The sequence below is a fragment of the Doryrhamphus excisus genome, chromosome 14 (genome assembly GCF_030265055.1).
Source record: "Doryrhamphus excisus isolate RoL2022-K1 chromosome 14, RoL_Dexc_1.0, whole genome shotgun sequence".
Taxonomy (NCBI): domain Eukaryota; kingdom Metazoa; phylum Chordata; class Actinopteri; order Syngnathiformes; family Syngnathidae; genus Doryrhamphus; species Doryrhamphus excisus.
This window is the reverse complement of record NC_080479.1, coordinates 7,236,386-7,250,000: the sequence shown is the minus strand read 5'-3', so window position 1 is coordinate 7,250,000 and position 13,615 is coordinate 7,236,386. Positions and strand designations below refer to the sequence as shown.

Genomic DNA, 13,615 nt, shown 5'->3' with positions numbered 1-13,615 from the left:
ACCCTCCCTCCTCCCACACTTCTCCCATTCACAAAAGGCTTGTCTCGCTATTCTTATAATGGGGGGGGGGGGGGGGTGATAAGGAGACAGTTGGCTGGAGATTTTCTCACAATGATAGGGTTTCTTCATTACTCATTTTGTTCGTTTTGGGCATAATATGACTTAGTAGCATATAAGCATGCGTGATAACTCTACTGTCCCATTTGTGGCAATTATTACACAATATTTTCACATAAAAAAAATCATAATAGTTGACTTGTGTGCTTTCCCTCAAACAACAAAGCTGCTAAACCTTGTTTTACAAGGTCCAAACAATAGTCTGTCTTCTAGTGGTAGTTGGTGGGAACAGCATTGGTATTTAAACCCAAACCACCATTATTTAGATTTTAAAAAAGGCATACATAAAATGTTTGCGAAGGCTTTTAAAAATGGAACACATTTGCTGATTTATTCAGACTAAATTTGGGAAATGTACTGAGCACTTTCTGTCGCTTGGGGGCAACGTTGCCAACTTAATTTCATTCAAACGGACACTTTGTTGGTGTTGGTAAATTTCGTAAAAAGACAAAGAATCTAGTGCTCAGATACCTAACTAAAACCAAAAAATTACATTAAAAATGTGATGTAAAAGAATTCCGAAGTCACTCACGGGGAAATACTTTAATTTGGAGCCTAAAATACAGACGTTCTTCCGTGTACGACAGTCTTTAAATCTAACAGTGACGTCACCCTGTCATTGAGAATTTAGCAGCTGGCACGTTGTTTAGACTTCGTGGGACCGACACTTAAAAACAATTTCGTGACGTTTACGATGTAAGTTATCTTTTTCGACACTACACCAAGGTAGAACAGAACATACTATATCATGCTATGTATGCTGAGCATCCTTAAGTTTTGATCCGAAGAGGCACCGCGTTGTGATAGCAAATAAGCTAGCTGGTCTGCTAGTATGTAATGCTAATCCACGTTACGACCGATAGTCAGCTGTTGCCCTATTTTTGTCTTATTCTCAGCATTAACTAAACTCACAATTAACTAGTTAGAAGTTCGACGTCTTGTTTTTGTTTAGATTAGCCCGTTGTGGTGATAGCTAGTGTAAATCGATGGTTGGTTGTTGTTGGATTGAAGTGTGGCTAAATGCTAAACAACATAGCATCTCACCGGCTAATTACTTCAGCTACTTGGTGTAAAAACACAACACTACAACGTCGCCATTGTGTTAAACAAGACCAACTAAACTACTTGAATCTGTGTTGGTAAGTCAGACATGAATATTTGCATTACATGTCTATCCTGATAGCCAGGAATGGCTAATAATGGTGGACTATTTTTAGAAGTCGCTGGTTAGACTCAATTGTCAAGAAGGGAAAACGTGAACAAACAGGATGTGAAGGAAGAAAGTCTGCCTTAGCCGATCCCGCTTATGTCGACAACCCATCTGTTGAACAACTCAATTCCTGGTTCACTGTGTTATTAAAACTCAAAATGCTCGACTGCTTTTGTTGCCCTAAACTGTGAGTTCCAATGGGGTCATTTCTATGAAAATTGTTCCCATGCGTTGTCGTATTGTCCACTTAGGTTGCAAGATACGGGGGTTCCACTGTAGGCTAAAGTTATAATGCCACATCGGTCAGCGTGCATACGTTATCATCATCTAAGATGAGAACGCTGACCGCGTCCTTGTCCCCTGTGCGCCAGAGTCGAGCAGAATGGCCCGTGGACACCAGAAGATCCAGTCGCAGCAGAAGAACGCCAAGAAGCAGGCCGAGATTAAGAAGAAGGCCAAGGGTCACGACCAGAAGACGGCGGCCAAAGCGGCGCTCGTCTTCACCTGCGCCGTGTGCAAGGTGAGCTTTCCCACAAAATTGCATTTTGGGGGAATTTTGCCCATCATCCACAGTCCTTTATGTGAGACGTCAACACATGTTTTTCTGGTTTTCGGGTTTTTAAAGCTGTAAAAACGGATAAAAAAGAGGCAGTTGAAAGCCTTCTGAAAAAAACATATTAACCAAGCTACATCATTAATTCCTTCATTCATTTTCTACTGCTTTTTTTCCTCACGGGTGTGCTGGAGCCTATCCCAGCTGTCTTCGGGCGAGAGCGGGGTACACCCCAAACTGGTCGCCAGCCAATCACAAGGCACATATAGACAAACAACCATTCACACTCACATTCATACTATGGACAATTTGGAGTGGCCAATTAACCTAGCATGTTTTTGGAATGTGGGAGGAAACCGGAGTACCCGGAGAAAACCCACGCATGCACGGGGAGAACATGCAAACTCCACACAGAGCTGGCCGAGGGTGGAATTGAACCCTGGTGTCCTAGCTGTGAGGTCTGCGCGCTATTACAGTAAACCTCGGATATATCGGATTCAATTGTTCCCACTGGTTTTGTCCGATATAAGCGAAATCCGTTATATGCGTATACCGGAAAATGTCCGTTTTACGCATATATCGGATTTATATCCGGTATATGCGTAAATCGGATTTTATCCGTTATAAAAAGGCACTTCCTTGACTATGTTTCCAATGTACCTGGACGTGCAGGCAACGCTGCAAACGCTGCAAATGACGTCGTATAGCGGCCTGTCACGATTCGGCGAATCGGAGCGCCACGATGCGGCCATCCGATATATGCGAGGGAAATTTAATGGAAATGCATTGGAACGGGACTGGAGATTTTGTCCGAAATAGGCGAAATCCGTTATAAAAATCTGATATATGCAATGAATTTTTATTGGAAATGCATTACAGAAAAATTGGTTCTTTTTTATCTGTCCGTTGTGAGCGAATTTCCGATATATCAGAGTCCTATATATCCGAGGTTTACTGTATTATTATTATTATTATTAGTAGTAGTAGTATTTTAACACTGAAGAATTACATTATTGCCGTAGTGACACCTCACCACACCATGCCTGCTTGCTACTAGCTGGCTAGCGAGCAGCTTCACCACACACTCGCACGATCACAACATCTCGGGCCACTAACAAAAGGTAGTGCTACATTTTGGAGCTGCCATTGCTGCTGTGTTTTGGTTTTTGAGTTTGGAAACGTGACCACAAGGTGCTGCGTTCCTTTCTATGTTGCACTTTGGTAAAAATGGTTTATGTAGTAACCTGTGAACAGTTGTTGTGCATGTAAATGCATCATCATGTCTGTGTGAATGTAAAGTCATTGCATATTGGGTTGGCTATTGTTCAAAACCAGGATTCATTCATTACGAAGCCTCTAATTCATTGAATTGTATGGATGTGCTTCTCATTGAAGTCCCAGATGCCCGACCCTAAAACCTTCAAGCAGCACTTCGAGAGCAAGCACCCGAAGTCCCCTCTTCCCCCTGAGCTGGAGGGAGTGGAAGCATGAGACCCCCCACTGCCTCCTTTTCTTCCTCCCTCCCACCTGGATGGCTCCCTCAAGGCTGTCTACCAGCTCTGCACTCGTCTTGGTCCGATAGCATTGAAGTGACGTCGCCAACATGAAGAAGTCGTCTTTTTGTTTTGGTTTGCTTCCGTTCCTTGAGTACTGCCACTTTGAGTGTGTGTGCGCGCGCGTGCGTGTGTATAATTGAACCCAAAGCTGGTGTGTGATTCCCTGTGTGTGTGTGTGTTCCATGAACAATCTCAGCGATGAATGAAACATTTCTCCTTCACTGCTCTGATGTGTTGTCCACATTTAAGTGATGATGATGATGTAATTCTGAGCCATCCGTGTGTGTGATTTTGACTTTTTTTTTTTTCCTAACGCTACTCACCTGGACCAGGGATGGGGGTAGTCAGCAGGCACATGTGGTTTGATTCCAAGTTGTAATCAGGGCGATAATTGTGGACATTTATCTCTTATGCATTCGATGACATTGGGCTGTGTAGAGTGGTTGGAATTTTGCTAGTCCACACATGTTAACACTGTATTCTTTTGCATCCAGTTCATCTTCATGTTGGCTCATCTAAAACGTGCCGGCCAGGCTGCTACTTTACAAAATGCAAGATTAACAATTTGCAGAAAAGTGTCAGGAACTGGAATGTATGCTCACTGATGTATTATAGTGTTTTATTAAATTTTACTTTGTGGTAAGTCGCTGTCTTGTTGACTTGCTCTCCATGTATTTTAAGCAACTACTCAGGCTTATCCACACACAGATTTAGCTTTGGCTGTCCATTTTTTCCCCCAAACGGATACCAATAACTTTCTGGTTATCAAGAACGATATGGTTCCAATAATGTTTTTCAATGTATTTTTTAAAATTTAGATATAAGTTTAGGGCAGGGGTGGGCAAACTTTTTGACTCGCGGGCCGCATTGATTTAACAAAATTGACAGGGCGGATTATATAGTATTTTACAAGTAACAGTCCATTTTTACACCTATATTTTTACACATATTTTACATGTAAAAGTGTCATGCAATCTGCTATATGTGCACTTTGAAATCATTTATTTGATGTAAAGTGTATTAGAAATTAAATGTATTATTATTGTTATTTTTATTAGAATTATTATTAGTTATAGTAATGTTATTATATTATTATTATTTTGTTAATAATAATACCATTATTATATTAATATTATTAACAACAATATTAATATAATAGTAGTATTATCATTATTGACTACAACATTATTATTATTATTATTATTAGTATTACTATTATTGTGCTTGTGCTCCCTTTCCGAGTATTTTGTAATATTACTACCATTATTATATTAATATTATTAACAACAATATTAATATAATAGTAGTATTATTATCATCATTGACAACATTATTATTATTATTATTATTTGTATTACTATTATTGTGCTTGTGCTCCTTTTTCCAGGAGTATTTTGTAAACAACAGACCACATCAAATAACGAAATTGATAAAGCAGCTACCTCAACCATCAAAAAATTGGCCCAAGCCACAATGCCAGGTTGTATGTTGAGTTCAAATGAAATATTTGGAAAAAACAGGCGGGCCATATTGAAACACTTGGCGGGCCGGATGTGGCCCCGGGCCATAGTTTGCCCACCCCTGGTTTAGGGTGTACCCCGCCTCTCGCCCCAATTCAACTGGGATAGTCACAGCATACCCCCGCAAGCCTAGTGAAAATAAGCAACATTAAAAAATGGATGTATTGATAATATCAATACACTATATGTATTTTACTGTTGGTTAAGGTGACATTTTGGACAGAAACAAATAAACACCAGGTGGTGGCTGACAGCAGGAAATGACTCAAAGTGCAACAACAGCATGTGTGCGATACGCACCACCTTTTTTCCCGTCTAAGCATTAAAGCAAGTTCTAAATAGTCACAATGTGGGTTTTTCTTAATGAAATTGCAGGCTGCTGGACGCTTGACAAGGAATGAGTCAGTGGCGCTTTCATCCACCTCCTTCCTTGCCATGTGGAAATAAAACATTTGACACATCGGTCTGTAAGGTGTCTCAAATGAAGGAGGCGGCGGGGAAGAGGAGCAATATGAAATTAGCTGTCTTAATGAGGTGAAAGACTTAATGAATTCCCAGCAGCTGTAGGTCATCTATTTCCAGACGCTGCTGCAAAACTCCAACCTCCTTTACGGTCTATATAGAAATAACTTTTTTTTGGGGGGGGGTGGGAGTCAGCTCAAGAAAGTGAACAGCAGACTTGGAGAAACATCAAACCCCACCCCAAACGTCACGGGCAGACACACCCTGAGAAAAACCTTTATTATCACAGCTCAATCATACACTCACAAGGTCATTCATCAGTTTAGTGTCTGGATCAATGTAGAATCAATGTATTTACATCCATTGTTTTCTTATATAACCTCATGGAAAAAGCAATTATCTGTTCCAGAGTCAAACTGTCACCATCATTAAGCCTTTCAAGTAACATTGTGATGCTCTCCATGTGTAAAAAGATGATGACGGTGAGGTCACAGGTGCATTTTTTGAGGTCACAGTTGGAAAAAAAAAGTTAAGCACTGTTGATATTAGAACTTAAACCACTTAAGTCTTAACATTAATGAAAAATGCATTCTGCATGCGAAAACGACACACCTTCCATTAACTTTGATAAGAAACAACAACGCATGGTGTCACACACAAGCACAGCTTAAAAAAAGCTAAAGAAAAAGCAAAAGTACAAAGTTAACTCGATGATGCTCGCTTGAACTGAGGTCTGTGTAGCGTGCCTGAGTCTTTTTTTTTTTTTAAGGTCTCATTCGGAATTATACGACTTGTTCTACTGTGTTTTTTTTAACACACAAAAACATGTCTGACCCACTTGTCCTGTTCTTGTTGCTAGGACACAAGTTTAAAAGCTATGTGAGATCAGATAAAAAGGTGTCAGATAGCAACGATGTTTGCAAAATAGAGCCTTCAGTGTGCTAAACTACTAAAATAGGGCCCAAGCCTAAGCAGCGTGGACAGAAGACGTGTTTAAGCAGCTTATGTCCGCTCCCGGTGTCACAGGTCAGAGGGCGTGTTAGATTCATGACACCATATGACATCTTTGACAGCAGCAGAGCACTCCTGTCATTTAGAGGATCTTTGAATGGCTTTTTTGGCAGTAGATTCTCAAAAATAACATTTTTCATTGATTGGCGTTTTGCCACAGGTCCTTTCAAACAACACAGCATGATTGTCCTTTCAGTCCTTGATCTTGGAATAACAGTATTGAAAGCAGAGCTCTTCTTTTTATTTGTTGTATTCATTTGGGGGCCTATTTTGTTTGTTTATTGGTGGTGCAGGTGGGTGTACCCAATCGATTACACGCTATTGGTTAACTGGTCTGCAGTTCTATATAATGGCTGATGATGTTTGTGATCAACAGAAGTGAAAATATCCAGAGATGTAGGCGACCCCCTTCACAAACAAGGTTTCCATAGCAACACGTATATACCAAACTGGCTTCCGATGACGTGACTTTTAAGATTACTTGTAATATGTCGACTTGCGTGAATGAAGGAGACATCTATAAATGTTTGAAATATGTTATAAATATGTAAAAGTGGCCAAAATGTGTAATTGACGGAGTACCCGGTGTGCCTCGCCATTTTTTCCTGCTGCAGTTACCCTAGCAACTGGATCATGACGTCATCCGTCCCAGCGCGACCCTGCTGCTGTGGCTTTGATTGGAGGGAAACCCCGTGGATGAGCGGGAGCCATCGTCAGCTGTGCGGCCGGGGACTCAGGAGCAGCGCCGTTTGAACGACTCACCACAGGTTAGTTGGTCGTCTAATAGCACCCGATGCCGGCTCGGGTTTTTTGTCGACGTGTGGTTCGTAAAAGTACGTTTCGGGATCGGAGCGAGCGCTTGAATGGAGGACTCCTCGGCTTGAATGCCGAGTGGCTTGGTGATGCTCCGACGCTCAGTCATTGTTCGGCGGCTACCGCATTCGAGCCACCTTTCCCCTGCCTCTCTCTCACTAGCCTCCCACAAAGGAGACTCGTTGCTTCTATCGCTTTACCGTTCACCCAGGAAGCGACTTTAAATGAATACTTAACATAGCTCGGGGACATTTTTAGTTGATTTTCCAGGAAGCTGAAAAAAGGGCGTTCACTAGCGAACGTGTAAGCTAGTCGTTCATTATCAGGTCACTAGCACAACCAATTGGTTACTTTTAAACACTCCGTGGTGTTAACAGCACAATATTACATTCCACACTCGTCCAGGGACGGTTTAGGTCATTTTTTTGCACAGGTGTGTGTCACGTAAAACCAGGTTAGCCGACATTCCATAGAAGGGCGCAGGTGTCGAAGGAGGCGAGTGTGACTCACGCACACACATACACACACACACACTACTAGTGCCATTTTGATTTTTTCAATGATCGTTTTCTAGCGCCGTCTTCACGTCAGACCTCACGGTAAGACCCCATATATTACTGTAATACTGCCAACAACTCGAATTTCAAGCTTGTGAAGGCTGCAGACAAGGGGGGGGGGGGCGTCACGTCGTGTCATGTTTTTACCTGTGTGCTAATAATCATGGCTGCCATTTGGAGTGGACGTCCTAGTGAGCGTTGTGCTTATAAATTGTCTAAATATCTGTCTTATTATTTCTATTTGACAATTTGTCTCATTGTCCAGATTTGAGGTGTTTTTTTTCTTTGTCTTGTTAGGCCGTTGGACATTGTGATGTTTGATTATTGGTGACTGGTACCTTGTAGTCACCATCATTTTTTTGCTTTTCAAGTTGTCTCATTACTAGTTTGAAGGACATTATGGTTGATTATTCGAACTATTTCACCCAATAGGAGATATTCATCAGTTCTAGCTGACGTTAAATGTATTGGTGCTTTTTCTTTGTCATGCCAGGCTGTAGTGTAGGAGATTGTGATGGCTGATTATTGGCCTTTCACTTCAGCACCGGCTCACTTTTAGATCTTCAATGGCATTTGCATGGAGTTGGGAATGGTAGATTAAAGCTCTGGCACCTTGCACGTTGGGTTGGTCAACCTGCTCCATTCAACTACCAAAATATCAGGAAGTTGATGTGCTTGTCTTTGGTTTTTGTCAAATGTACTTGCCGGTATTTACCATGTTTGATTTGTAATCAGCGGAAAGGCATAACCAACATACTGCACTGATTTTCCGTTTCCGTTTTAAATATCGATGATTTTATTCTTGGTAAATAAATAAGTCTTAATTTGAGGTTGACGCGCATTGTACTTCTCCCATGATCATATCCGCCTTGCCCTTCCCCCCGCCTCCCCAACGCTCTCTCCTGGCTCCCTAATCCGTCTCCTGTCTCCTTTGTTTTGTTCCTCCCGTCGACCCCCCCATCCTTCCTCCCTCCCTTCCTTCCTCCTCTAACTCGCAGCCCACGCAAGGAGCCATGGCAGACAAGGAGGAGCAGGTACAGAAAGCCAAACTGGCCGAGCAGGCCGAGCGCTACGATGACATGGCCGCCGCCATGAAGGTCGTGACGGAGGAGGGCGTCAGCGAGCTGAGCAACGAGGAGCGCAATCTGCTCTCTGTCGCCTACAAGAACGTGGTGGGTGCCCGGAGGTCCTCGTGGCGGGTGGTGTCCAGCCTGGAGCAGAAGTCGGAAGACAGCGCCAAGACAGCCCTGGCCAAGGAGTACAGGGAGAAGATCGAGAAGGAGCTCAACGACATCTGCAATGAAGTTCTGGTAAGGCAGGCACTTTTCAACGATATTGCTGCTTCTTGGAGAGATGGCGTATTGAAGTGTTGTCTGTTTGAGGACATCTACAGTGAAAACTGCAGTTAAAGGCTCAACTATATATAGACACACAGACGGTGTATACTTTAAATAATGCAGCCTCTCTATGCTGTGTGGCACTGCAGACGGCGCTTTTGGTCTGCCACAGATGTATTAAGAGAAACTGGTGGTGCTGTGGCTGGCTTTCTCAATGGGCACCACCACCATGTGGATGGCTACCTTTTTTAATATCAGACAACCCAAGTGTTAACTCTTGTTATATTTTTAACCACAACACATGAGGCCTGTTAGAAGGCGAGTCAAAGCACAAGCGCACGTTAGGACCAACAAAGAGGAGGCGTCTTTTTTTTTTTTTTTTTTTCTTTGCAAATGAATGAGTACCGTGTTTGGATTTGGTGTCCAGTTCTTCCATTCATTCAGGCCAAGGGCAAAGGCGCTGTTGATTCTTTGTGACCTATAGAAATACATGATGTCTGCTGTGGGACAACCCTTGACCACTAAGGGCACAGCTACACTGGGCATGGAAACAGGAGTTAAGAACATTCACATTTTCACTTCCCATTTAAAATAACCAATCAAGGCCCATCCTTGACTGACAGCTATTTTCATAGAGTGCAGTTTGTTTATTCAAGTAAATATGCTGACAGTCGCTCGGTGTCGCTGTTATGAAAGCTGGAAGCTGTAAAAGGTGTCACTGACTTGGACTTCAACTGTCACATTTATCCGCCCTGCAGAACCTGCTTGACAATTACCTGATCCCCAATGCCAAGGCTCCCGATAGCAAGGTCTTCTACCTGAAGATGAAGGGCGACTACTACCGCTATCTGGCTGAGGTGGCCGGTGGGGAGGACAAGGAAAGTGAGTGATGCCGGCCCGCCCCTTTTCTCATCGTCTGTTACGTTACCGTGTACAGTAAAGAACAACATATTATCTGGCTAAACATGGCAATTTCTGGCTAGTCTGAACAGTTGGAATACCAGATGCTGGTAGATACATACTGCGTATGATACATATACGTATATTGCAGGTAGGGATGCTCCGATCAGGGTTTTTTTTTTGATCAGGGTCAATTGTTTGCTCTTCAAATGCCATATTAAAATAAAGCTTTTCAACCTGCGACCACGCAAGACATGAATGTTTTTGTTTTAGCATGCTGATACTGATTGGAGCATCCCTAATTGTTTTTTTTTTTTTTTTTTTTCACATTTTCATTTTGTCCTGCTTCCTGTGGACAGAAATAATCAAGAGCTCACAAGAATCCTACCAGCAGGCCTTGGACATCAGCTACAAAGAAATGCAGCCCACCCATCCCATTCGCCTCGGCCTTGCTCTCAACTTCTCCGTCTTCTACTATGAGATTGTTAACTCGCCCAACAAGGCCTGCGAGCTGGCCAAAACGGTAAGAATTGTTACCGCCACCAACGGGTTTGGGTCAGGGTCAGGTCCGATGTGCTGGTTTAGTAGGATTACATAAAACCTACAGCACAAATTCTGATGCATCTTTGTTGCGGTGTCGCAAGTCGACCCCCGTGACGTACCCTCTCAGGCATGAAAATACAAATAGAGCGGCTATAAGCCACAAAGTCAGGGAAGCTGCAGTAATGTATGAAGTGATAACTTGTCTTTGCCTCCAGGCCTTCGACGAAGCCATCGCCATGCTGGACTCTCTCAACAGCGACTCCTACAAAGACAGTACCTTGATCATGCAGCTGCTCCGTGACAATCTCACTGTGAGTGTTCACTATTACATTCCAGTCTCCACTTTGCTGCACTTTGCCCTCGGTCTCTTACCAAATAAAACGTCTCTTTACTGTGACCAGCAATAAAAAATCAAAGGTTATCTGTATCGTACCAAAAACACACACGCTAACTTAGCTAGTCCTCAGCACTGGGCGCTGCACTGTTGTACTTCATCTCGATTTCTCTGCTCTCAGTCTCCTTTCTGTGGTCCGCATGCCAAGATGTAAATGCATTCTCCTCTGTTGCTTGCGTCTCGTTCAGTTTTTGCAGACTACCCCAAACCTGTGCTTGAATTTGGGACTTTTGCAAAGTGTGGGCTGAGTCACATGAAGCAAATGTGTAGTGGGTGATAAGTCTGTCATTGTCAGAGCCACCGTTTATGTGCTGTTGCTGCTCCCTTGGAATTTCCAAAATATTTGGGCATTACTTCTGGTGGTGGTGCTCAAGGAATATTTGAATTGACACAAGCTTACATCATCCTGTCTAGTAGACTTGCATGGAGTACAAGTCATTGAGTTGCTCACCAAGCCACCCGTTGACTCATAAGAAATTTGGGTGTGTCGTGTGAGTTTGAGAGCGAGTGTACAAGGAGTGGCTCGCATTTCCTGTTTGCGCGTTACCGATGGGAAACTCGATTCCTTTTACCGACTTGAGTTGTAAATGAGACCACTCACTAAAGTACTCGATTCACTCCAGTAGGACGTCACAGTGCGCATGTGCAGAAAAACCCTCACACAGAGACTCCCATAGATCTACTATACATTGGCCCATTGCAGCGACATATTTGATCCGAGTCTTAAACAAATGCAAGAAAACTTAATAAGAGGTCCACCTACCCGACACAAACTCGTGAGACCTCTCATGGGGTGTTTTAGCTACTCGGTCTTGTTCCTGGATTTGAGTACTCGGCTAGGCGTTGGTAAGCGAGCAGCTCAGACAGGAACAGGAAGTGGAGAGGAGAGTTGATTTGAGTGAAGGACCAGATCTGTTGCTTTTCCTCCAGGATGAATACCTTTACGCAATGCAGGTAGAGTAACGCCATTTTGCCTGCTTTCCTGCTTCATCTGGCTAGGAGGAGGAGGGTAAAGGAAGGACTTAACAGAGATGAACACCCATGGGTCCCCGTTCAGTAAAAAAGAAATAGTTTTGAACAACTCGGTCAATACTTGACCATCACTAGTGTGTGCCCACTGCAGTATTTGACCCCTGTGGTGCTTCTCACGCTGCGTTAATGCTTGCTACCTGTGCCCCTTCATTGCAGCTATGGATGTCAGACAACCAGGCCGAGGGCGAGGGTGAGGAGACGGAGCCAGAGCCGGCGCCGGCAGCCGACAAGAACTGAACTTCGTAAGATTTAAAAAAAAAAAAAAAAAAAGAAAGAAAGAAAATTCCACATTTTTTTTTTACCTCTCACCAGCCTATGTTTGTGTGTATGTGTGTGTGTGTGTGTGTGCGCACATGCATGTGCACATACGTATGTTTACGCTCCACTCACTGTGTGTAAAGTACAGTATGTGTGCAGAATCATTGTGTTAAATGTAAGAACACCTCTACATATGAAATATCCAAATAGATGTTTTTTTTTTTTTTAAATTGAACATTACTCAATGTGTCAACCAGTGGATGTTTTTCATTTGAATTTCTGTATGCTTTAGTCCCCATGTATTCCCTCCTTTTTAGTTCCAAATTAGACCCTCGTTTATGGTGGCAAGCTTGCCACCATTACAGGACAAAAATCTCTTGACTATATTTTGATACTTTGTATGTTTTTACTTGAACTGAACATTTGTGACACTTGGGTCAAACAGATCACCTTGAAACACGTATACTGAAATAAAAACAGTCCCAGCAGTTGGATTCTCGCTAAGATTTTGGGTGATGAGTTAGTGATGGAGTAGACGAGAGGTTGCTGTCTCCATCCCACACCATGTCGTAAAGACCTCTTTTTACGGATGGTACGTGTGTCACGGCTCGGTGGGTTCTGTGGGTGTCGCCGAGGTTCCAAGGTGTGAATGAATATTTCTGCTTTCGTCCGTCTTTGCTTTGTTTTTGCCATGTGGGCTACGTTCCATTTTGCTTTTCCTGCCTCCAACCTTCAGACAAAAAGTGAACAACTTAAGAACCAACAACACAAACGGCTTGATACTGTAACTTTTTTTAATCTCTCCAGCAGTGCAGAGGATACTTTTTGCCATGGGCTTTTATGTGGCTTTCTACTTTTTCTATTCAGGTGTTTTTGTATTTTCTTTTTGTGTATTTGATTCCCTCCTTGACCCCGGGAATGTATGCGGTTCTCAGTAGTATGGCTTGAGAGGTAGGCGTGCTTTGAAAGTGGCACTTATATGTCGATTTTTTTTTTTTTTGCGTAGGATTTAGCTTGAACCAGCTAAAGCATTTGCCGTCCTTTGAAAGTACAATACTATGTGCAAAAAAAAAAGTTGGACCATTTAGTCAACACAATCTAGTGCTGGTTTCTTATCATGGTGATTTCAAAGAGGGGGGAAAGGAAAAAAAATCTTAACGGCTGCAGGATTCTAAACATTTTGCAAGTGGCACTCTTAAGTACGTTATTTGGTTTTGTGCTTTCATGTGAGATGAATTAAAACATTAAATCCAAGTATGTTGTGATGGATGTGTCTGCTGCTTTTTCTTTTATCACCCCTCCCCAAATTAATTGAATAAAAAAGGATTTCATTTACATGCTGAAGTGTCTTA

General features: G+C 42.7%; 2 protein-coding genes across 4 annotated transcripts; both read left to right on the top strand.

The window, feature by feature from the left end:
• Nucleotides 1–620: 620 nt before the first annotated feature.
• On the top strand, nucleotides 621–4,079 carry znf706 (zinc finger protein 706). The gene is made up of 3 exons (XM_058047053.1): nucleotides 621–813; nucleotides 1,699–1,847; nucleotides 3,276–4,079. The coding sequence occupies exons 2-3, from the start codon at nucleotides 1,710–1,712 to the stop codon at nucleotides 3,369–3,371; spliced, it is 234 nt and encodes a 77-aa protein (XP_057903036.1). The 5' UTR covers nucleotides 621–813; nucleotides 1,699–1,709; the 3' UTR covers nucleotides 3,372–4,079.
• A 3,005-nt stretch (nucleotides 4,080–7,084) lies between these two features.
• On the top strand, nucleotides 7,085–13,528 carry ywhaz (tyrosine 3-monooxygenase/tryptophan 5-monooxygenase activation protein, zeta polypeptide). Of its 3 annotated transcripts, XM_058046531.1 has the most exons (7): nucleotides 7,211–7,737; nucleotides 7,817–7,841; nucleotides 8,798–9,109; nucleotides 9,895–10,018; nucleotides 10,396–10,559; nucleotides 10,795–10,890; nucleotides 12,162–13,528. In XM_058046531.1, the coding sequence occupies exons 3-7, from the start codon at nucleotides 8,813–8,815 to the stop codon at nucleotides 12,240–12,242; spliced, it is 762 nt and encodes a 253-aa protein (XP_057902514.1). In that variant the 5' UTR covers nucleotides 7,211–7,737; nucleotides 7,817–7,841; nucleotides 8,798–8,812; the 3' UTR covers nucleotides 12,243–13,528. The 3 variants fall into 3 exon arrangements, with proteins under 3 accessions (XP_057902513.1, XP_057902514.1, XP_057902512.1); XM_058046530.1 differs by lacking the exons at nucleotides 7,211–7,737; nucleotides 7,817–7,841 and adding an exon at nucleotides 7,085–7,196; XM_058046529.1 differs by having other exon boundaries at nucleotides 7,211–7,841.
• Nucleotides 13,529–13,615: the final 87 nt, after the last annotated feature.